This window comes from Lingula anatina, chromosome 2 (genome assembly GCF_051362555.1).
Source record: "Lingula anatina isolate TDL-2025a chromosome 2, LinAna3.0, whole genome shotgun sequence".
Lineage (NCBI taxonomy): Eukaryota > Metazoa > Brachiopoda > Lingulata > Lingulida > Lingulidae > Lingula > Lingula anatina.
The window spans coordinates 25,867,654-25,893,956 of record NC_141768.1 but is presented as its reverse complement, the minus strand read 5'-3'; the positions used below and the strand labels follow the sequence as shown (position 1 = coordinate 25,893,956).

The 26,303-nt window shown below is 35.8% G+C and overlaps 2 protein-coding genes across 2 annotated transcripts in view; one reads left to right on the top strand and one right to left on the bottom strand.

The window, feature by feature from the left end:
* The window catches only part of LOC106153775 (regulator of G protein signaling 7), a 64,390-nt gene that overhangs the window by 34,762 nt on the left and 3,325 nt on the right, over positions 1-26,303 (top strand). Inside the window, 9 exon segments of the mRNA XM_087005567.1 lie at positions 10,302-10,383; positions 10,757-10,828; positions 11,795-11,881; positions 12,204-12,265; positions 13,253-13,366; positions 13,888-14,013; positions 16,198-16,272; positions 19,919-20,033; positions 20,612-20,704. Coding sequence (XP_086861693.1) covers positions 10,302-10,383; positions 10,757-10,828; positions 11,795-11,881; positions 12,204-12,265; positions 13,253-13,366; positions 13,888-14,013; positions 16,198-16,272; positions 19,919-20,033; positions 20,612-20,704 — 826 coding nt within the window.
* On the bottom strand, positions 235-3,612 carry LOC147763501 (carbohydrate sulfotransferase 11-like). Its single transcript, XM_087005568.1, has 3 exons — positions 2,989-3,612; positions 1,804-1,850; positions 235-1,557 (listed from the first exon to the last, which is right to left on the bottom strand). Exons 1-3 carry the CDS (start codon positions 3,077-3,079, stop codon positions 742-744), a joined length of 954 nt encoding a protein of 317 aa, XP_086861694.1. The 5' UTR covers positions 3,080-3,612; the 3' UTR covers positions 235-741.

Genomic DNA, 26,303 nt, shown 5'->3' with positions numbered 1-26,303 from the left:
TGTGTTTGGAGAGGAAAATTAGACACAGTGCAGAATGTTAACATTTTTAGTGCATTTTTCAAACCAATTTCTGATGCTGTGTATATACGTTTAGGCACTGGGGTTTTCTTATTCAATTTAATGCATAATAAAAGATTCAACTTTAGTTCATGGTCACTGTTGCACAAAAATGGCTTGATCACTTGATGTGACCTATCGGTACATTCATACCAAAGAAAAGATCAGCATTTTTACTTTTTTCCCTTTATTGAACCATGTAGGCCATTTCCCCGGATCATTTATGTGGATTTACATGGTATATCTTCAACCTATATTTTTTAAGCAGTGGTAATCTGTTTTATGAAAGAAAGAGAGTCAAATAGTAAAATATTTGGTAAAAAAGAGAAGCATGTGTTAGATATACGTCTGGGCATGTTTTGGCAAAGTAGTAGACTTTAGTAGAAATTATTACAAAATAGGTACAAGAGAGAATACACATGCTCTTTTGAATGATTTTCATCACAATAAGAAAAATTGCAGTTACATGTATCCAGCAAACAGCAATAGTAGCAGTGCTGTACATTATCCTTGGACCTTTTAACATTAGACCTAATCAAATATAAGTGTCTGTTTGGCAAATTCGAGTGTTGGTAAAAACTAAAAGGGATATATTAAGTGAAACTGGTCCCATGGGTTAAAAGCATCATGTTTGTTTTTATGATGACTTACATGAAACATGAACATTTTTTTCCAGTTTATACATCAATACCAGTCAAGTGTAAAATTAAAGATACGAGCATCAAGTTCATAATGCTGCCATACTTTTCTGATATCGGTTCGAGGTATATTGGTGAAATAGTTCTTCCAGACTTTAGAGGAAGAAGCAGGATGTTTATTTTGTGGAAACCTCAACTTGTCATCCATGCCTATTAACTTAAGAATCATATTTAAGTCTGTGCCTTGGGATTCCAGTCTTGCAATGACGTCATAATGGATCCGACATGGATCGCATAATCTGATATAGTTTTCCCAATGGTGGTTATAATCAGTGTTGGGGTCTAGAGAAATAAGATACTTAATAAAAGCTTGAAAAGATACACGCTTTTGTCCTCGCGTCAGGCTAGTTTCAAACCTCTTAATAGCATCTATTAACATCGTATTTTTTCTTTTTATGTTCACCAGTCTATCTCTGTAGGCAGAAACAAGGCGCTCCAGTGGATGACGCACTACAATAACTTTTAAATAGGTAGCCAGTCGTAATTTAGCTCCAAAGGGTGAATACCAACTCAGGGTAGGAAGGTACTCTTTAGAAGAACTCCGTATACTGAAATTGAAATCAATGTTTCCCGTTAATGCATTTAGCATGAGCTTTCCATTGGAGCAGCCTACTTTAGGCATGGCACACATGAGTAAGCGGTGTTTGTCATCCACATAGAGCTTGGGTGGAAAGGCTGCCCTGGCAGTGCTGCCATCTAGGGAGTGTTTGGTTTCTTGGCAGATGGTTTCCATGTGTTTTACACGACGTTTCATCTCTTCCTGCCAATTGACAGGAACTCTTGACCAGGATTCATGTGGCGACTAGAAGAAGAATGCATTATCAGGTGACAGGAAAAAGGAGTTATTTGCCATCCTTAATTCCAAATAAACAATGAAAACTTTTAGAAAACAAAAGAAAATTGTTTTGTAGAATTATTCAAACCCAAGCTGTCTAGAAAAATGATATATCTAAAAATTCACAACCAATATTCATTACATTGTTGAAATTTATTCTGTTTTAAAGGAAAGCTGTTAGTATAAATTATATGAGAGAAAGAGAGATCTTACATATCCTCTTCTCACAGAAGCTGCATTTCCAATCATGGGAAAGATACCTGCAAGAGATATTACACAAACAGGGTTGCTCAATTACACCTAAAATGTGTTTAAGACTAAGAGAGAAATAAAAGACAGCTTAGGTTGTGCAGCAGACAGTAAATGTGATTGTTTTTCCCCATTCTGATAAAGGCCAATCCTGGCTTAGACTGCTTTAAAAAAAAGAAAAAAGGAAGTAACAATCTACATAGCATGCAATGTTTTTTTCTTTTTTCACATTTGAATTAAACTGAACACAACCACATTTAAAGTATTTAAAGTGTCAAGAATATGTGGTTATCTTGCGCCAGAAATGGATTCATTATTTAGTGATCCTTTGCTTTTGGTTTAACTGTTGAAATATGTATATCTTAATAAGGTGTCTAAAAAAACTTACTTATTTCAAAGCTCAGTTATGTCAACAGATCACAAGCTTTTGAATTGAAATTTTGCGTAGATTTTTGATACATTATCATTCGTCAGTCCTGAAAATGTCCAGTGTTTAAAGTGAGACAGTTATGATAATTATCATCAAATCAAAAACAGACTGAAAGGTATCAAAACTGCCAGATACTGGGTCCTGTCAGATGTCACATACATGTAGGCTAATATAGCATTTTTTGACTGTTTTTTTTTTTTTTTTTTTTTTACGTCGTTCCAAAACTTAGACCCCATTCCCATAGATTTTAGATCGATCTATCCCTGTGGGGAGTCTCACTAGATTCCTGTCAGCTTAGCCGGCTTAAGCGTCTGTCCCACCTACTAAAAGGGGGTTATTAACTATGGTGCCCGCTCGGCTGACTGCAATTTAGCATGAAACCCCCAGGGAGTTAGGTCGATCTAAATCTAAATCTCTGGATCGATCTAAATCTCTGGGAATGCACCCTTAGAAAGTTAGAGTGTTGAAATTTTTCAGCATTTATTAATAATGATTTTCCTAAAATACTTAAGATTTCATTGAAATAGCTATGAAACTGTTGAAGTAACTGAGTTTTAAAATGAGTCTTTTTTTTTTTTTTTTTTTTTTTTTGAGCCACCACATGTATGATTGTGCATATGTGACTGTGTGATGGCGTGTGTCAAAGAGAGAGAGAGAAAGAGAAAAGAGAGTATAAAGAAACGCAACTGAAGTCTTGAGGTGGTGTATAGAAATCTCACCTGACTGTTTCCACATAAGCCCAAGAAGTACACAAACTATCACAATAACACCATATAGGCACCATTGTAGCAACTGCTTTGATGCTGTCATTCTTATACTGTAGTTTCTCCAGTCTGTTCTTGTTTTTTGTCAGGCAGAAATTTGTTATGGAAGTCAATAAGGAACAGTTAGACTTGGTTTAGTCTTTAAGAACATTCTTAATTATACAGTCATTATATCATGGTTCATTAAAAATTTATGCTGCTGTCTTTGCAAAAATGCCACTCCTGGTTTATATCTTTACCTTTCTATTTCACATGATACATATACCTTGATAATTGTATTCTTAAGTACTTGCTCTTATTTATGTCAAATCTTCTGGCCATTTTTTTAAAATATATATTTAAGGCTTAAAATCAATATAATATTTTTGTGTTATTTTATCATTAACAATAACATTAACAATCAGAGCTAAGGAAACAATGTTGCAACTGTTAATTTCATCTTAGAGTACATTAATTTGACATTCACTAAAAGGTATAAAATTATATGATTAAAAACAATTATAGATTTTTGTTTCTGGCCAATATATTGTTACTTTTGCAGACCTCAACCAAGTTTTGTAATTTACATGTATATTATTATTAGCCTAAAATGATATAGAAAAGATTCAGACTTTTTTTCAAACTTAAGTTACCCAACTATCTACATGTACTACATGTACTAGTATCTATCTATCTTTCTAAAAAAAGATAAAAATGTACATGACTGAAAAAATGCCTTTTGAAGAAGAACTACGTAGGTAACTTACCGTGTATGATGCAACCTGTCTGTTTTTTGTTTTCAGAAATAACCCTGCCTGAAACACTTTAAATACAATGAGATGCAGGTGATGCTTACGTGTGCAGGCACAAACCATAATTGCAACTTAATAATTCATAAGCTGTATACATATATATATACTGCTTTTTAAGCTATGATATTACAATTATTTAGGGAAATGGTGAAAAATTGTTTGTTTGGCAAAAATACTTTTGAAGTAAATTAAAATGAAATAACCATGGTTATGTACAGACCTAGTATATCTGTTCATTTGGCCATTAGGTTAGTGGTCAAAAAACAGGGGCGTAACCAGACCTTTAAAAATTGTACGCACAGATTTTTAAAATTCCCAGCAAAATGTAGACTAACGCAAGAGATGAAGGACAGCGTAATTACAGCATATGTACCACACATCGCAGCTTAATTTTCATTAATAATAAAATCATCATTTAGTCAGAAATATTCTCGCAATTAAAAAAGTTTCAATATTCTTATTACCCAGAACGGTATATTTATTTAAAAGGAGGCTAGCTTCACATATGTGGAACCCCTTTTGAATAATCCTGGATCCACCTCTGAGTTAAACTAACATACGGTTTCATTCACCTTACATGTGGATGCATGGCTCCCAAAAAACAACCAATTGTACGACACGACAGAGCTCTGATACATCTAAGTTAAATTATTTGTTTGTAAAAATTGCCCATGTCACCCTGTTAGTTTGGAGGGGTAAGCTAGGTCAAGTCCGTGTCAAAATTCTTTGAAGCTTTGCAGGAAAAATTCTTCCTTTGTTTCTCTAGCTCCTTCTTAAACCTGGTGTCCAGATTTTATCTAGTGCCCCCAGGGTTGCAGGAGCTGCTCTTTGAAAATAACACTCAGGCAGATTTTTACCTGAGATAAAGGAAGAGGTAAAGGAAGTGTCAGTTAGATGGACGATTAAGATAGGAATTGTTAAGGTTACGGGGGGTGGGGGGGGGGTGCCTATACAATTGATACAGAGGATTTGTACATACAGGTGACTTTAATAAGCAGAGGATTTTCTTTTATATTCCGTGAACACTAAATTTATATAAAATAATATCATGGTTGGCCAAAAAATTGTACGCACAGTGCATCCGTGCGTATGCCTAGTTACGCCCATGGTCAAAAGATATATATATTCACTGGTGTGCTTAAAATTGATAACTTTTGTACTGTTTCTTTGTGTTATTATTGTACCACCAGCGTTAGCGCTGGCGGTACACATGGTTTTAGTCCCGTCCGGTCCGTTCCGCCGGCTCCTGCGGCTCCGCCGGCTCCGCCGGCTCCGCCGGCTCCGCCGCCATGTTACCGTTACCGCTTCTCCTCCTAGACGGTAAGGGCCCCCATACCCATCTCTTGGATTTAGGTCACCTATAATCTCAACTCGTTCCACGTAAAATTTGGGCTTTGTCGGTATTGGGGTCTAGGTGTGGCACTCATTGCAATGCACCCTTGTCCAAAAATGGCAAAATTAAATGCTAATTATCTACCCTACGGAAGGAATTATGGGAAAAATTTCTACAGACGGCTTTCCAAAAGTCATATGTGTAGATTTCAAATATGCCCTTGGATTTGACCTTTGACCTTTATTTCAAGGTCAAACGGGCAAAATTTTTCAAAAAAATGAATTTTTTTACGAAAAAAAATTTATGTGCGCTGTTATTCAGACACCACACAGACTTAACCAATAATATTATTGGAAAATGTTACCCTTCAGGTCATCTTTCATCTGTGTGAATTTGGGGTCAATCGGTGCATTTTCACGGGTGTAGCGGCCATAAGATACCGAAACTGAAAACTGTCTCTAATTCGGGAACCGTTAATGCTAGAGACCCATTCTTTTTTGCATTTTGTAGAGCATGTAAAGCCCAACACTGGAGGTGGTCTCCGTTTTTTTGTATTCCATACGGTTCTTGAGTTACGCTGTACCAAAAAGTACATATTGGTGGTGAAAGCAAAATGTGCAGTACGGTAATGGATAATAAATTTTGAACTCTGGAAAAATAAAACATAAGGCTTGGCAAAGCAGACAACTTGTGGTCAAAAATGACATTATTTCATCAAATTTGAACTATTGGAACTTCAGAGCACCTCCCATTTCAAGAATTTTGACCAAAATGACCTTTTCTTTATTTTAATTAATTTTTTCTGTAGGAAATTTATGGCACATTAAGGTAACTCCGAAATTATAACATTTAGTCCCTTATATCTCCAAAACTGGCAGAGATACGTCCATAGTTACTATTGAAGTTGAATAGGAAGTCATATACTGGCAATCTAAATATGACCTTAAAATTGACCTTTGACCTACTTTTCACCATGAACTGAACTTTGCAAATTTTGCCTCCCTTTTATCTCCAAAACTGGCAGAGATAGGTCCATAGTTACTATTGAACTTGAATAGGAAGTCATATACTGGCAATCTAAATATGACCTTAAAATTGACCTTTGACCTACTTTTCACCATGAACTGAACTTTGCAAATTTTGCCTCCCTTTTATCTCCAAAACTGGCAGAGATAGGTCCATAGTTTCTATTGAACTTGAATAGGAAGTCATATACTGGCAATCTAAATGTGACCTTGAAATTGACCTTTGACCTACTTTTCACCATGAACTGAACTTTGCAAATTTTGCTTCCCTTTTATCTCCAAAACTAGCAGAGATAGGTCCATAGTTACTATTGAAGTTGAATAGGAAGTCATATACTGGCAATCTAAATGTGACCTTAAAATTGACCTTTGACCTACATTTCACCATGAACTGAACTCTGCTAATTTCTTTCTCTTTTAACTCCAAACCTGGCAGAGATAGGTCCATAGTTACTGTTGAAGTTGAATAGGAAGTCATATACTGGCAATCTTACTGTGACCTTGAAATTGACCTTTGACCTACTTTTTATCATGAATTGAACTTTGCAAATTTTGCTTCCCTTTTATCTCCAAAACTGGCAGAGATAAATCCATAGTTACTATTGAACTTGAATAGGAAGTCATATACTGGCAATCTTACTGTGACCTTGAAATTGACCTTTGACCTACTTTTCATCATGAACTGAACTTTGCTAATTTTGCTTCCCTTTTATCTCCAAAGTTACGCTGTATCAAAAAGTACATTTTGGTGGTTAAAGCAAAATGTGCAGTACGGTAATGGATAATAAATTTTGAACTCCGGAAAAATAAAACATAAGGCTTGGCAAAGCAGGCAACTTGTGGTCGAAAATGACATTATTTCATTAAATTTGAACATCTGGAACTTCAGAGCACCTCCCATTTCAAGAATTTTTACCAAAATGACCTTTTCTTTATTTTAATTAATTTTTTCCGTAGGAAATTTATGGCACATTATGGTAACTCCAAAATTATCACATTTAGTCCCTTATATCTCCAAAACTGGCAGAGATAAGTCCATAGTTACTATTGAAGTTGAATAGGAAGTCATGTACTGGCAATCTTACTGTGACCTTGAAATTGACCTTTGACCTACTTTTCACCATGAACTGAACTTTGCAAATTTTGCCTCCCTTTTATCTCCAAAACTGGCAGAGGTAGGTCCATACTTTCTATTGAACTTGAATATGAAGTCATATACTGGCAATCTAAATGTGACCTTGAAATTGACCTTGGACCTACTTTTCACCATGAACTGAACTTAGCAAATTTTGCTTCCCTTTTATCTCCAAAACTAGCAGAGATAGGTTCATAGTTACTATTGAACTTGAATAGGAAGTCATATACTGGCAATCTAAGTGTGACCTCGAAATTGACCTTTGACCTACCTTACGATGAACTTAACTTTGATTGTACCATTTTAAGTGATATATTTATTGGAGAGTGTTTCCCTTTGGGTCATATGTCATCTCCGTAAATTTGGGGTCAATCGGTGCATTTTCACGAGAGTAGGGGCCATAAGATACCGAAACTGAAAACTCTCTCTATTTCGGGAACGTTAATGCTAGAGACCCATTCTTTTTTGCATTTTGTAGAGCATGTAAAGCCCAACACTGGTGGTGGTGTCTGTTTTTTTGTATTCCAAACGGTTTTCGAGTTACGCTGTTTTAAAAAGTACATATTGGTGGTGAAAGCAAAATGTGCAGTACGGTAATGGATAATAAATTTTGAACTCCAAAGAAATAAAACATAAGGCTTGGCAAAGCAGACAACTTGTGGTCAAAATTGACATTATTTTATCAAATTTGAACTTTTAGAACTTCAGAGCACCTCCTATTTCAAGAATTTTGACCAAAATGACATTTTCTTAATTTTAATTAATTTTTTCTGTAGGAAATTAATGGCACATTATGGTAACTTAAAAATTATAACATTTAGTCCCTTATATCTCCAAAACTGGCAGAGATGGGTCCATAGTTACTATTGAAGTTGAATAGGAAGTCATATACTGGCAATCTAAATGTGACCTTGAAATTGACCTTTGACCTTCTTTTCACCATGAACTGATTTTGCAAATTTTGCTTCCCTTTTATCTCCAAAACTGGCAGAGATAGGTCCATAGTTACCATTGAACTTGAATAGGAAGTCATATACTGACAATCTAAATGTGACCTTTGACCTACTTTTTGCCATGAACTGAACTTTGCAAATTTTGCCTCCCTTTTATCTCCAAAACTGGCAGAGATGGGTCCATAGTTACTATTGAACTTGAATAGGAAGTCATATACTGGCAATCTTACTGTGACCTTGAAATTGACCTTTGGCCTACTTTTCATCATGAATTAAACTTTGCAAATTTTGTTTCCCTTTTATCTCCAAAACTGGCAGAGATAGGTCCATAGTTTCTCTTGAACTCAATTTTGAAGTCATATACTGGCAATCTTAGTGTGACCTTGAAATTGACCTTTGACCTACTTTTCACCATGAACTGAACTTTGCAAATTTTGCTTCCCTTTTATGTCCAAAACAGGCAGACATAGGTCCATAGTTACTATTGAAGTTGAATAGGAAGTCATATACTGGCAATCTAACTGTGACCTTAAAATTGACTTTTGACCTACTTTTCACCATGAACTGATTTTGCAAATTTTGCTTCCCTTTTATCTCCAAAACTAGCAGAGATAGGTCCAAAGTTACTATTGAAGTTGAATAAGAAGTCATATACTGGCAATCTAAATGTGACCTTGAAATTGACCTTTGACCTTCTTTTCACCATGAACTGAACTTTGCAAATTTTGCTTCCCTTTTTTGTCCAAAACTGGCAGAGATAGGTCCATAGTTACTATTGAAGTTGAATAGGAAGTCATATACTGGCAATCTAACTGTGATCTTAAAATTGACCTTTGACCTACTTTTCACCATGAACTGATTTTGCAAATTTTGCTTCCCTTTTATCTCCAAAACTGGCAGAGATAGGTCCATAGTTACTATTGAACTTGAATGGGAAGTCATATACTGGCAATCTAAGTGTGACCTTTAAATTGACTTTTGACCTACTTTTCACCATGAACTGAACTTTGCAAACTTTGGTTCCCTTTTATCTCCAAAACTGGCAGAGATAGGTCCATAGTTACTATTGAACTTGAATTAGAAGTCATATACTGGCAATCTTACTGTGACCTTGAAATTGACCTTTGACCTACTTATTATCATGAACTGAACTCTGCTAATTTCTTTCTCTTTTAACTCCAAACTTGGCAGAGATAGGTACATATATACTATTGAAGTTGAATAGGAAGTCATATACTGGCAATTTACTGTGACCTTGAAATTGACCTTTGACCTACCTTACGATGAAATAAACTTTGATTGTACCATTTTTAGTTATATATATTTTTTGAATATTTTGAAAATTCTTCTTCATTGCATTTTTACAGCTTGTCAAGCACAAGACTGGTGGCTGTGTCCCTTATTTTGTCTATGTGGGGGTCTATACCAATGCGCTTACTCCAGCTGGTGGTACAATATTCGGAGGCGGTATCGCCTCTCTGATCCTCTAGTTATCTCTTGGATGTGCTTAATCTAACAGGAGGTGGTATTGTCCCTCTTATCCTAAAGTAAAAGAAAAAATGAATAAATGATTGAAATTTTGACAAAAATACTTGGAATTTAAACCAAACTATCTCACTTAAAGGGATAATAACTCTTCGTTTCAGCCAAAAAATGAATTTTCCTAGAGTAAACAACAATTTTCCCATACTTATCAATGGTTAATGAATCCATTTTTACATTCAAAGTTAGTCCCTGGTTTTTTTCTAAAAAGTTTGGTTTTTTGTTAAAATCTCTTAAGAGATTTTAACAGAGTATAGCCATCAATGGAGGTAACGTGGTCTAAAGACAAGCTCAGATATCACAAAAAAAAGCTATAACTGCCGTTTTTGTGGTAAAACAAAATATATTATATTTCTATGAGTTATTCACAATGTCTTTATTGTGAAATATAGATATCATACGAAGAGTTATTATCCCTTTAATATGGGGACCATAGGGTTTAATGAATATATTTTTGTCTCATGATATTATTAAAATTTATTTTTCCAGAGTTGACAAAAAGAGAGATAAACTTGAACGCAAAGTTCTGGATAGTCAAGAAAGGGCTTTTTGGGATGTCCATAGGCCTGTGGTAAGAAACATTGTACATTGTGCTAGGTATGACAGTGTGTTGGATGTGAAGATGCATTTGGATATTGATTTGGCTGCGGTTGGTTACCCATGGATATTTTGAAGTTGACAGTGCTTCCACTGCTAAAATTTGTCTCATTTGACATTCACCATTGGTTCTCAATCTACTCTAGAACATTTGGTGTATTTTTTTACAGTTATAATGTTGTTCTGTAATGAATAGAACCGTTTGAACACTTGTTTTTTGAGAAGTCCTTCAGAATGTCCTAGAACAGATTAAGAACATTTCATTAAAAGAGATAACATTATGTTCTAGGACAGGTCATATATTTTTTCATATGTAATACAGCTTCTTTTTTTTTTTTTCATTTAAGCCTGGGTGTGTAAATACAACAGAAGTAGACATTAAGAAGGCCTGTAAGAATAATAAAGCACGTCCAGCAAGGGTAAGTTATAAAAAAATTGATCTTGGTTGGAAACCTTTCATTTGTTAAAAGTTTGTGTGTGTGTACGTGTGTTGGGGGGGGGGGGGGGCTGGGTATAATTGCTTGAAGTAGATTGTTTCAATTGTTTCAATATAATGGCAGCTGAATAGCTAATCAAAGCAGTAGAAAAATGCTTGTTACCAATGTTATATTGAGTATATACTGTGCCCAAGGTATAGCCATTTTCTGTATTAGAAAATTTCTCTGAACATATTGTGAACATCCAGTGATAGACTTCCCCCATGTGTACCATTAAGTGGTAGATCAATAATAATATTCTGGTATCTTGATATACCATACAGTGACTGGGAGAATAATTCAGTCAACTATCTTGTCTTTAATAACACTGGGCTATTAATACATTGTATGTAGATCCCCTGTAGTATACGTAATAGCAGATGCTGGGAATGTAATTTGGCTCATGGAGTTGTGCTTATACAGTAGTAATAGTCTTATACAAGGTTCTACTTACTACACAGCCTGTGTTTACGTAATCATAGGAGGGGTTAGAGGATTGTACGCATGAATTAATTCTATTCAGTGAAATTTTGTACATGTACAAATTTTGTGTCTTAAGAGGCAGTTTATAATTACCTCTGCAGCTGTAGCTCCGATGTCTCAGGAGAATGTTGAAAGTGTGTGCGTACGTGCATGCATGGGTGTTTCATTTAAAGCAAGACTGCCTAGGGACAGGGTTGATTTGAACGAGTCGGTGCTGGTATGATAAAGCAAAAGTTGATTGTATTAAAATCTCTTCTTGAGGCAATGCAATCAACCTTAAGCTGATTTTATAAAGTCACCAATACCATTCCAAATATGGAATGTGTATATTCAGAAATAATATATATTATGTTTTCCTATTGAGAACAAAACCTTATTAGGGCCAATTCAGCAACGTATAATAATGCATACTCTTTAAATTTATAGATCTCGTACATAGTGCCTGGAGGCAGATTGAGTCCTGGTGTATCAGTAAATGATCTCCATGATCCAGCTCAAGGTCTGACACAAGAGGTAAGAAGTGGACACAGTTCAAAAAATTTTTTGTGTTCTCCATCCCAGCTTACCACGAACCTTCAAAGTCTCATTAAAACCAAGGAAAAAGCTAGGCAATACAGTATATTTGGCCGAACAAGACTGCTTTTACTATGTAATCTCTCTGCCCTAACAACAATGTAACAAATTGTTGACTGGAAATTAAAATATGGGTTTATAACGTATCCTAAAAAAAATGCTGTATCAGAATTTCTCAGACACATTTAATTATTTAATGCTCTTTTGAATTCAATTTTTAAATCACGCTGTACATGTGATATTCTTTATATTTCACGTCCAGATTGAATGCTACAGAAGAAGGCTGGGAAGGCGATGGGTGAAAGTGTCCAAAGTGGCTGAAAGGTAATAAAGGTGCTATGCAAATGATATCCCACGCTTCCCTTTCACTTTGATCCACTGATACTCATATAACATAAAACAACCCATATAATAGCACACTATACCCTATTAAACAATATATAAAAATAACTGCCATATATACTGAACCCTTGGTTACTTTATATACAGGGTGACCGAAAAAAAAAAAAAAAAAAACAGAACCCCTAAGAATTTTAAATAAATCCTGCGAAGGTCCACCAAATTTCAAGAAATTTGTGCAATGATCATTCCCAAAAGGAAAATCCTGAAGGAGCAGTATGTTTGTGAAATTGACAATTTTTTTTTCCGCAATGTATGCAAGTGTGCATCCAAAACCTCGGAAGCCATTTAGAGCATATTTTGAAAAAGAACATAACTTTTATGCAAACTGACCAAGATAACTGAAACTTTAGGGAATTATCATACACATATTGAAGTTAAAGTCCAGCAAATTTCTTGAAATTTGGACTTTTGTAGGATTAATTAAATTATTTATGGCTTCTGATTTTTTTTGTCACCCTGTACAATTTGCAAGATAAACAAAAATATCGACTACAAACATCCCATTCAAATTGTCAAAAGATAAAAGTTGACAGTTGAGCATGTCAGTGAATGAAGATCAATTCTGTTGTCATTGATTCCAGATAAAACCTAATACAACTACAGGCTAACAATTAACTTTTCTAAGCAGTTATGTATATTTATGCACAGTATATATGCCTGAAGTGGCAAGTTTTTCATGAATCATTGTTCCTATTATAATTCCTCATTCTTCATACAGATACCTGAATTGCTGAAAATAAAATTCACTTTCACTTTGTTGTATGTTATGATGGAGTAAATCAAAAAGGAATAACTTTTGAGTAGAGAGAGGGAGGAAGTTTTTTTTTTCTCATGAAAACATTAAAAAACTTTTCTTTGTCCACTTTTTTTTGTAGAATTGCTCACTGTTATGTGCTGTTTATATTTTAGCTACACATCATACTATGAACAGTATGCCGAGTTTGATGCCTTCATAACACCCCAAGAATATGCCAATCCCTGGATAGTAGACAATGCAGAGCTATGGGATCTGGAGAAGACAATGTGAGTGGTACTCTGCTCAGTGTGTTAGTTGTGCCTGTGGTTTTCTATGGCAAATATTGTGTTAGGTGTGATGTTTAAGATAACATATTGAATAAATGTGATGTTAAAGTTCACATGGCATAGATTTTGTATAAGATGAGATATCGGTTAATCAAAAGTTGCCATGCCTTAAATAATAGAGAAGGTTTGCATCTGCAATAAAACAGAGCTGATTGTTTTAGTTATATCTTTGAATTAGCTGTTAAGAAGAAGAATTTTAAATCACTTCAGGATTCCCTATGTCCCATTTAAATTATCTTTTTTTTAAGGAACTTTGTCAGACTGCATGGTATATGATTGAAAGACTCCAGTTTTTATTAGACAGTTTGAAACTACTGGTAAAGTCAGAATGAACAGAGTCATTGATTATCTAGATTGAATACTTGCTGCAAGCTTTCTAATCAACAGAACAGTAATTAAAGTAAAGATGAAGGATTCATCTTTACAGTGACAGTAAAAAATTAAGCTTTAATTGTTTACAGGAAGGATTTACCACAAAGGAGGGTGAAAAAATGGACATTTAGCATTTATGAACTGCTGAAGGATCCAGCTGGTAGAGATCACTTTGGGAAATTCCTTGCCAAGGAATTTAGTGGAGAAAATTTAAAGTAGGTTTGCTCATCTTAAGATCAGTTGTTTCATGCACTGAAATAGTAACATAGACAAAATACAGACTTGACATTTAATATGGAATATTTCAGTTTTAAAGGTATGCCTAGGTAAAAGTGCGTTCTTTTTTCATAAAACTCAGATCTCATATAAGATATCTGACTGAAGAAGTGTGAAGTCAGGTGTGTCGCTACCAATTAACTGACTACCAAGTCTGTTGCACTGCTGCATTGTGTAATATGCGGTGATTTAATTGGGAAGTGCTCCTTTGGGCTGGTTAAAGCTTAGCTTTGGCGAAGCATGGTTCTGTCAAAAAAGTATCCATATGTCGGCAACTACCGCATAGAAGAATTTGAAATTTTGCATGCAAGCGGTCGGTTTTGCAGTGCGTAAAATGAGTTAAACAATGTTTTACAAAAATGTTAATCTGTGTCAGAATGGCGCGAAAAAAGACAGACATTGCCAGACAGATTATTGTGTCAAACGGAATAGTCTGCACAGTTTTATAGAGTTATGCCCAGACTGATGTACCTACACAATGTATCGACATCTTACCACCAGGGCACAGGACTCACTGTCCTTCAGGATATGCTTCTGCAACTAAACAAAACCCACCCAGTCCGTTCAGAATGAGGGGCAAATTGTGACCAAAACGCGTTTTTCAAGGCTCTTAGCGAATATCAAACTGGTTTTAGCAGGTTAGGATACCAAACGACCTCTGAGGAAGCCACTGTAAACAGCAAAATAGCGTCGTCTGTTTCTTTAATGAATTGTGGATCATTACCGTTTCTGGGTAGAACACTGAAACCGCGTGGCTTTCTTTATTGAGGTCAGATTTCACCTGCACCGCTTAACTGGTCAAAACAGAGTTTACAGACATCTTGCAGAGGCCTACGACAAGGCGTGTGCCGCTTCTAAAGTGACTAGGGTCATTGACAGCGTCAGTACGTATTTGGAGTGGATACCACATTGGTGCCAAAACACCAGTGGTAGTCATTGATGAAAACCTAAACCAGATGAAATAAAGGAATAATCTGCTAACCATTTGACTATCATTTGATAGGGGGCACCTTAGGAACCATTTTAGGTTGCACGATGAGATTGTCCGTTCACCCAGAGCACTTTTAAAAGCAGATAACTTACAGAGCCAAGGGATCGAGCAGATACGATGGTCATCAAAATCGCCATATTTGAACCACATAGACAATACACGGGTAGGTTATTACTCTCCGAATCAACGGCCTGCATGTCCTACAACAAAACTGAACCAAATTGGACAAGTTTTGACCGTTGCCTGGAATTTCTTTCCAGGTTAAACTCCAAAAACCTATCCTATGGAATGCCTTGCCACTTGAAAGCTCTGGTAGCAGCCAGATGAAGTCAGGTGTAACAGCAACCGTTGCTGTGACAAGACACTGACATGAGGGTCCTTTGTGGGGCGTAAAACTCTTTTAAAGACGATAATTTCGAAAATATGGAGATCCAAAATATCGCTTTCAATGGTTGTCGTGTGACTTAAAATAGGCAATGCATTTTTGTTTGCCTCACTGGCGAATTCAATTAATGACCTGATGTCACAATGACATCAAAGAGATAAATAAAAGTTATTAAAACACGATTTTAATCCTTATTTTCATTTATCAGTCAGCAAAATAGGAAAAAACTGATGAAAAATAATTTGGAAAAAAATATTCCATATTAAATGTCAAGTCTGTATCTTGCTGGGAGTTGTTATATCAAACATTCTTCCATACGTTACCCTCGAACACCTATTTTGACCTTATTTTTTACCAGTTGATCAAGACAATTCTTGTTCCATCAAAATGTGAATTGATTTATATCATAATCAACATGCGCAGCTATTGCAGACTTATGTGATTGTGATTTTAAATAAAGATATATTACACTGGTATCATTATAAGTGTTTATCACCCCATTTCCATAGATTAGATCGACCTACTTTAGATCGACCTAACTCCCTGGGGGTTCACGCTAAATAGCTGTCAGCCGGGCGGACACGAAAGTTAATTACCACCTTACAGCTTGTAGTAGGCGGGACGGACATTTAAGTCGGATTATCTGAAAGTAATCTAGTGAGACTCCCCACAGGGATAGATCGATCTAAGATCTATGGGAATAGAGCCTATGTGTCTATTATTTTTTAGTTTCTAACTTAATTTCAGATTTTATTTGGCCTGCCAAGAATTGAAGACACTTCCTTCCAGACAGGTGCCAAGTCGTGTACAAGAGATATATGAGTAAGTGCACTTTAGTTGATACCATATACCGTATAGCTAAAAAAAAAACACGACTATTGGTACGCGTATGATTGGTAACTGATTTAATTCTCGTAAAATTACCATCCGCCCCCTTCCTTATGAATAGGTATTACTTTATTAATACAATGCAACCGTCGTGTAGCCGCATGTTAGAAGACAATGTTTGAATACGCACAGCAGTAGGAGGCCGCTACCCCTTCCCAGCAAGGAGTCATCTAAGCCGCAGGTTAGAAGACAATGCGTGATTACTCACAGCAGTAGGAGGCCGCTACCGCTCCCCAGCAAGGAGTCAACACAGCAGCGCGTAACCCGGGCTTAATTAGGGGTTATTAGCTGTCCACTTATGATCGGTATTGTTCGTCTTGATTGCAGCACACTTCCTACTCACTATTGGTTCGACCGCCTCTTCTTTAAATGCTCTCTCAAACCTTTCCTCAGTCAGCCGAGAATGGAAACACGTTTATCTGCCGATAAACTACGTCGTTGATGTATTATTCGGCATCATTCTACATTGGGTCATAAGGCTCTATCTATGATTTTTTTTCGTCTCGCATTTTACCAGATTAAGCTGACGCTCGAAAACTAAATTTAATGAATAATTTTCTCACGTGCACCGTATCCAGCTAATTTTACGACAATAACTACCACGGCACCTCCGCCATTTGCAATTGTAGACGAACCACGTGTTTCCAACTGATAGGCCAATACAACTATACCAGACCCATTGTACGAGAAAAGACCGTTTATATTTAATGAATTAAAAAACATTTGAGGATTGCGATTTTCTATTGATATACTATCGATGGTATCCCTGTATTAAATCATAGTGTAGCATGACTCGTATCACAAGATGGCCTTAGAAATGAAGTAGGCCTAAGACAGGCCTACACTCTGATAGTTTTTAGTCTATTATTAACCCTAATGTCGTTGCTTGTCATTCATTCTAGAACTCTCTGAGCCATCGCAAAGTTATTTGCCGGGACATTTAAAGGCTACTTCTTAACGGATTTTTTTTATTTGCACTGAGTCCAAAATGTTCGAGGACGTCTCTGTCGTTATCGCCGTTGCTCGGACGCAGTCCCAGACAAAGGATCGGAAAGTTTCTAAATAAAAGAACTTATAAATGCTGCCACTAGCCATCCTTATTGTTCCTAAGTAAAGAGAGGCGATAATGATCTGTTCTTTCTTCTAGCTTAGTCTGTCGACTAAAATGAACAAGGTTAGGCCTACAATGCAACCACCTATTATCACGACCATTAATGAGGTTCTTTGCTACACTCCCTTTCTTCATGATCGCGAAACCAGTGGGGTGCTGTGTTTTAAATATATAAAAAAGGGTCTCGCGAGGTGAAGCTATAATAATGAACTAAAAAAATCCAATGAATAGGCCTATCTAATAAACCATGAAGCACGTAGTCTAGTCCTCTTCTTTGACCGACATCACATTTTTACATTCTTTGTTTTAATAAGAGGACGAACGTGGTCTAATATGTCTTTTGGTGGTGATTTTGCTCGAAGTAGCGGAGTCAAGTAAATCGGTGATTTACCGTTGGTAAGAGTAGCAATCATCGCTCCTGCGTCCTCATAGATTACTTTCTAATCACCCGTAATTAACGCAGTCAGGAATAAGCGCTCAAATAGGGGTTTTTGTATCAGGGAAAATTTTAGTATTAATCTTATGTTATTATGTATCTGTATTATGTAATCATGTAACTCATTTTCCCAAGGCAACCGCCAATTATGACGACCATTAATGAAGTTCTCTGCTACACTCTCTCCTCATGATCACTTGCTCGATCGTGAAACCCTGGAGGTGTTGTATATATATTTGGGGTAGTTTACTATAGCATGCTACACTCTCCTCATGATCAGCTGTTCGATCGTGAAATCTGGAGTGAAACCCATGGTTTATCTAACAATGGTTTAAATAAATAAAAAGGGTGTCACGGAGGTGAAGCTGCTTAACTCATAAGAATAATGAACGAAAAAATACGATGAACATTTAATAAACCACGAAGCACGTATGTTTTGACCGTTATCGCCTTTTTTACATAAGATGTCTCAACAAGAAGGCAGATGTAGTCCAATTTGTCTTTTGTTGGTGATTCTGCTTCAGGTGGCTGAGATTAGTTGATCGGTGATGCACCGTTGGTAAGAGTAGCAATCATCACTTAAATTTAATTTTAATTAAAATTGATATTACCAAAATTAGTAAATGTCGTTTGCGTCATGTATCAATATTTTTGCGCATAATAGTACCTACGTTATAAACATTCAGCAAAGATATTTGGAAGGCCGCTCTTTTGTTGTTTATATCAAAGGAAAACTATTTGATACCCATCGTATCAATCATTATACCATGATAAGAGATTAGCATACTAATTTATGTCCCCAGTAATAATAACTTTAACAATAACAACAAACCTCCCTACTGTGCTTTCCGTTGCAAATACAATTAGCCACGACTGTTTTATATATTAATAGATAATTTTTAATAATGACAATTTCAAAATCTTCAAAAGTACCGTCAGGGACACGAACTTCCGTCGGATAGGTTGCAGAGGACTCAACGACGTTAACCGTTGTTCCACCAATTCTATTGTTCACACATGCAGATATCGACAGCTCTGTATTGCCGCGCATGCCGAAGCTTTGCGGAAATTGCCGAAGGCTAGGAAAATTCTTCAAAATATACTTTTATTACATTTAATCAAATCCAGACTATCTCCCACTGCCCTGAGGTATGGCTAAAGGCTTTCAGTTGTCATCAGACTTTGTAATTTGGGAGAAAAAAGTGAAACAGTAACTTCTGGTGATGAATAATAGGTAATAGTGCTGCAAGGTGTTGTTTTTTATCCCTGATGTACGAGTAGCTTTTTCTACAGTTTCTATAATTCTCTTAACGTATGAAAATATGCAGGTTTTCTGATATAATAAGACTTTGATAAAATCAAAACCAATAATACTTTTAAAGTCGAGAGTCGGGATAAATATCGGCAAGGTGGAGATATGTCCCGCCGGCGCTTCCGCAACAGCAAGACTGAAGGACGCAAGTTACAAAGCAAAACATGTTTAGTCAAGTTAAAGACTTAATTACCGGTTTAACTTCGGCGGCAGTGCCTACTGCTGTGAGCAACATGCGCTGTCCATCGTAATCCCCCTATCATTAACTCTGTCGGGGACGTGCGCATTAGCGCGTCTGATGTAGACAGCGTGTGCTATTAAAGTGACCGGGGACTTATTAGCTATAGTGTAGTTTATTAAACACATTAAACTGGTTTTATTGTAAAAAAAAGAAAGAAGTACATTTGGTGGTACAGACACTTGTTTTCTATCCCCTGTTGGTGGTACAGACACTTCTTTTCTATCCCTTGTTGGTGGAGCACAGGCACTTGTTTTCTATCCCTTATTGGTGGTACAGACACTTGTTTTCTACCCCCTGTTGGTGGTACAGACACTTGTTTTCTATTCCTTGTTGGTGGAACACAGGCACATTCATGTCTAGGACAGCTGTATCCTCCACACCAGTTATAAAAAGCTCCACTATATACTACTACTCTTCATAAGCTACAGGTACAAAGAGCAACATGCATGTAGACTGTATGGCTTTATTTTTATATTGCAGAGAGTTTCTGGCACCTGGCTGTATAGATCCTATCAATGTGGATAGCAGGGTGGCTGAGACTGTCCGACAGAATGTGGGGAACAATCCAAACAGATACTGCTTTGATGTTGCAGAGGTAAAGTCCAGGTTACACTTGACTTTTGACAGGTCCAGCTAAAACCATTTGTTGCCTAAACCTGGGGAAAAGATGGTCTGTTTGTCGGCCCCTTTCTCTGTTACATGTATAGTAATCCACAGGCAAGTGGGATATACATGTATTACTGGGTAGAGGGACATTATAATTTAAGAGCCTGACCCTGTGTTAAACTGCAATAAAGCATGCAGCTACTTCCTGGGCTTAGTACCCAGTATTTGTATACCCAGTGCAACAGTTTTGATAAAAATGTTACCAGTACCTGATGTAGCCTTGTCTTATATGAGTATATACTTGCACACACAACATATGCAATTTGCTCAGACAGATTTTAGCTTCAAATTTTGTACTTATTGTGTTAGGTGTGCTATGGGGAAATGAGAGTACTGTAGTTTGTTACATGTACTTCTGAAGTTTTTCAGATCCAAATCAGTTAAAATCTACTCGGTATTTATATTTGTCATGTTTACTGTCAATTGGAATTAATCAAATATACTGTTATCCATGCACTGTTTAAACATCTTCCATGTAAATTCTTTATTTCTTCTTTATCTTTACAGGAACATATATTTAAACTAATGAAAAATGACAGTTACACCAGATACCTCAGGTCAGACATGTACAAGGAGTTCCTGAACGGCACCAAGAAAAAGGTACTAGCTCGAAAAATCTCCTGGATGCGCTTCGCTCAAATGGCCACAGGAGCCTCAAACTATTCTTCATGACTCATTAATCAATGTGTCCCGCCACTTTTGATTTGACCTTTGGCCTCTCTGTGTTCTTAGCCTCCTTTTGATAACCAAATGACCTTGGTAACTAGGTCAAGGTTGTCTTTTACTATGTGTGGCATGGACAATGACTGTGATTTTTTAATTGAAGGAAGCAGGATTTTCTCATTCAGTGGTGGTGGTGGGACTTGTATGTCAACCTGCATGGATGGAACTTTCAGTTACTCCTTGCACAAAAACACTACTTCTACTACTACTTTGATTATCATATTACATATGACATACATGTCATATCTGCCCTCATTGTTCGCCTTTATTATTATTATGGAAGCACAATCTTGACTTTGCATGTTATATCTTTAGTTTTGTGGGCACTGGATGGGTTTTGTTCTCATCACTACTAAAGCACAGGAAACGGCAGTGAGAAGTTACGGCATGGCATTGTTACATGGACATTTTTGCTTGCTGTCAACACTGGAACCAATTACCTTTATTTGCTATATATGAAGGAATATGTGACTGAGATTTATATATATATATATATGAACAGATGTGATTATTGAAATGAAATTTGGTGTGTGTAGGAGTGAGCAATTTTGGTATTGCAAGGTGTTACAAAAAGTAGTTAAGCTATTATAAGGGCAATTTTACTCTTTTCAGTTGATGTTTCTGTTTATTATTTATATATTTATTGGTTTTTTATGTGGAAGTACTCATTTTGTGTAGTAATAGTTAGCATGGTACTACATTAACTTGAACGATATTAACTGGCACCAACTAATTTCATTGCTAATACAACTGCCACAGTTGTACAAATTGTCACATCCGCACAATGGCTACTTGTCACTCCTAACACAATCAACTTGACAAGACTACAGTACAGTTTGTCACATGTAACACATAAGTGAAACTTATATTATTATGTTGTGAAGTATTTGATTAGCAAATAACACAATGATTTATTTTAAACTTAAAAAGCACTTTGCCAGTCAGTAGTCTTGAAAATGATAATGTGGTCATTACCTGTGTTACATTTCAGTACATTTTTTATCAATTTGTTTTTTACCTATTTTTTCTCTTTTTCATGTCACACAAATTATAGAATACTTTCATTTGACGCTTCTTTTATGAATGTTATTCTGATTGGTAATTTTTCATTTGAAAAGGTTTCCACTTTACAATGTTACATATGACATCTTTGTTTGAATGAAATTTTCTTGAGATTATGAAGTGCCTGGCAGCATTTTCTTAAGAATAGTAGGTTGAATTGTATTTTTATGTATGGTAATTTCCTATGACCTTTGAAAATCGTAAACTTTCTTTAAGAGTTTTCTTTTACTTTTTTTATGAAGATTAGACCTCTTTTGGCATTTAACATATACATGTATACTAAGTTTTAGAAAGTATTGCCTTTTATGAATAGACAACATGTGGCTTAAAACTGAAAATGCTGGTATATTTTACTTTAATTTCCCCTTGAAGTAAACATGTTTTCTTCTCCATGTAGGCCTTGTATGAGATGAAGCAAACAAAAACAAACAAAAACAAATGAAATAATTAATATAATATAATTGACTGGTATGCTGTTATGGACCTTGTAGGCACAAATCATAAAATCTTAGTGCTGCAATCTCTTGAGAATCAAAATCGCTATAATCCAACCAAAAACCAATGCCTTATCACAACTAAAACACGGTGCTTTTTCTCAAGAAACACATTATGCCTTAATCTCAACAACTTACTTCTGTGCTCTTTGCTTACAAAAGGTGTTCCAGCTATTATGATAATGTGCTTTACCTGAACAAACAGTACACCTCAGTGTCAACGACATGTGTCCTTTTTTTTTCTCAAAAAAAAAAAAAAAAACACTAACACATGCCACTTGCACCTAGATGTAGATATGTGTAGCCTCATGTATTGAAAGCAAGCCTAAAAATGTTCCTATTTTCATGTGGTATATACAAGTTTATGAAAGTACATGTAAAAACATTTCATTAGTTATACTGGATACACTGTATGTCTTTGGTGTCAGTTCTAAATGGGGTTGCATGGAAGCAAAATGGCCCACTGGGCAAACTGTGCTACCTTGGCAAGAAACTGCTGAATCTGTTGCTGTGCGGTAAATTTCTGACTAATAGACAGAAGTGAAGCTGTGAGAGAAGTGCAAAATGACAAACTACTGGTTGTTCACCGTTTCCTGCTTTTGGCATTTTCTTGTCATTGTACATATACATGTATTTTCACCTAGCATAGATTCTAACCAATTCTGCATTTTTTCACAGATAATTGGGAGGGTTGTTTATATATACATATACATATACATAAATAGTGTCAGACAAAACAGGGTGACATTATCTCTATAACAGTAGTTGACATCTTGTGCAATAATTTTCAAAAACTTGTTTGATGATTGGTTTTTCAGTTGTCTTGCAAGCCTTCCTGATTTATTATATTTTAATTCTTCATTATTATTATTATTATTAGTTTCTTATTTTGTTTTAAACCCTCAGTGCAATAGTACAAGAGTATATGTGTGCAGACGTATAAATATATCACTCAAAACAAAGTCAAAGTATATTTCTGAAATTGTTAGATTTACTATTTTTGGATCACATTTCTTAGTCAATTTGTACTTAAGTGCAATAAATGAAATATCAGTATTTAATTGTGTGGTAGGTTTTATACATGTAGATAGATATATTATATATATATATATAAGATACAATTATTTATTGCCAAATAACACATAAAGCATGTAAGTAGATCATGGAAAGCAATAACGTAAATTATTGTTGTGTTAATATTGTCATCATAAAATCATAGATTTTATAACACAGCCGCACACACACATCAATACAAGCTTACACACTCAGGCAGATCATATCAATATGTTAGGCATTACAAATGGATATATTATTATTATTATTATTACTATTATTATTAATAAACATACCCATGTTCTATTTGTTGTGACTTTGATAAAGCCTTCTCATACCTGAAGTAACCTGTATTACTCAATCTATGAATGAAAACTTATCACTAATTGTGTGTACTACTTGCATTTAATAGAATCCTATCAGTTCAGTCATTGATTTTTGTATTTTCTTCTTCTAAAATTTGAAACCAATCTTTTCGGGGATGTGGAATTAACTCAGGAAGTGCATCAGAATTAAGCATTTGATAACACGGTTTTAAAAAATCAAGAGAATGCCCCGACAAATTATATCCATTATATATTGGTTTTTATATTCTTTATATCAAAATGACAGTAAAAAAACAATGATTGATATACATACCAACTAACTGCAAGATCCTCTTAACAGGAGAGATTTAGTTTTTTGTTTTTTTTTTTATTAAAGGCATGTGGATTGGGCAAAAATATGCCAAGGTTTCTCTGGTGGCATTTATGTCCAGATGAGTTTAACTTAAAGGACATCTGAACTGAAAGGATCATATTATTATACTAAGTTCTATCCAGTGAGTGACTTCCAGGCAGCTTTGCGTCTGAGTGTGTGTCTTTCTCTTTTTCTGATATTGCTGCTTCATTTTTTGTCATGTTCTGCCTTTTTTTAGTCCTCCCGTGGCCTCTTTATCCCGAAGCTTCCAAGTTTTGGATCTACTACGGGTACTGCTCCGTGACTTCTTTCTCACTGCACTCACTCACCTGCCTCAGCAAGGAAGGATTGTGTCAGGCTCGGCTCGGCTCACCTAACGCAATCGAGATCACTCCCATTGCACTCAAGATCACATCTAATGCAATCAAGACTATGAGGATCTTTTTGCATGTCAATATGTACAGTGTGCATGATTCACTGTGTGATCTGTAATAATCTGCATGTCATATGAAAAAAGAAGTGCACTTTCATATCTAGAAAAATTGAAGTATTTCAATGCTTAAAAGCACCAAATTCCCAGGCAGGCAAGAGACCTGGTAGCTTTTGTTATAATTCCACACAAAAGGACATCAAACTGTGTCTACAGCATTTTATTTGACCACGCTGGAGAGCATATTTGGAAAGAATGAAAACTGTTTTGTGTATGAATCTAGGATGCAATGGTCCTACTTGTATATTTTAAGGTGTTCAATGTTACTGAAACTAAGGCTCAATACATGTAGGAATTACCCTATGGGGGATGCATGGTGTTCAGTGTCTGATGTTCAAAAATTGTTGTCAATACTGTCACACTAAAGAAATACAAAACTTAAGTAGTTTTAGGTTTGTCAACATTTAAGCTAGGATGCCAAGACTGAAGTAGTACTGCACAATATGCCCAAGATGTGCTACTGCACACGCGCATGCAGTACGAACATGTACATGTACATGCACTTTCGGAAATTACTTCTAAATATGTGAAACTTTATAAGCCTGCTGTAGGTTCTCAAAGTCCATAAAATTTTTTTCACGAGTTTTGCCCCCAAAAACTGCATATAAATTGATTGTCAAAAGTACATGGAAAATGTTCAAATGAGTTGGCTACCCAGAGATATGGCTACAATGTAGCAAATGTGTAAGATATACCATGTAAAGCTAGTTATAACAGTCCTTACCACATCCATGTATATAAATTGGGGCAGCTACCACACTGTCTTGCTCTTTTAAACAGTATACATATAAGCAGATTTTGTGTTGGTGATTGTGGGACGACATTGTGGCTAGTCTAAGGGCATATATCTCGTCTATCTCATACCAGTAGTGATCTTCTTAGACGTATATGGACAGATACAGATATGTTCTCTTAGCGAATATTATCTTTTTGTTGACAAGAAGAGATTGAATGCATGTACAACTGGGTGTATAACTGAAAATGTACATGTAAATGGTTTGTGATTGTGGACTATGGAAGATCAATTAAATTTTTCATAAGCGGATCTAGAGGATATCTGGAAGCCAAATCATTTTCCCAAAGCAAGGCGGTGGAAACATACTTTGAAAATATGCATTATATTTCAAGTACTTCAACTACATTTCATCATTAAGGGTTGGGCAAAAGAAAATGGAAGCTGAACTGTGCTTGGTTCCACTTTTATTTTCTGGATCCGCTTGTGGTTGTGATGCATGATATATATGCTTTTTACTGCACCTCCATGTAATTACTTTCCACTAAAATCAAGGGGGCATCTCGATAGCCCGAAATTTCATTGGTCCGAAGGTTCATTGGTCTGAAAAGTGGTAACATTTTCATCGTTTTTTTAATCAAGGGTTCATTGGTCCGAAGGTTCTATAGTAAATATTCGGACCAATGAACCTTCGGACTATTGAACCTTCGGACTATTGCTACGGCCCCAAAATCAAGCAGCTGGCTGCACTTGGACACTGTGCATTAAGTTATGCTTGACCACCTCATTCATTACAAGCTTGATAGATGTGTCTTACTCTTAAGGCATACTTTCTGTACATGTACTACTGTAGTATATGCCAAGTATGCATTATACTCTTTTCTTTCAGGTTGTATATCCTTCAAATTTGTGCATTCAGATGTCAAAATCAACCCATTCTTGCTTAGATCTTTGATATAGCACAGT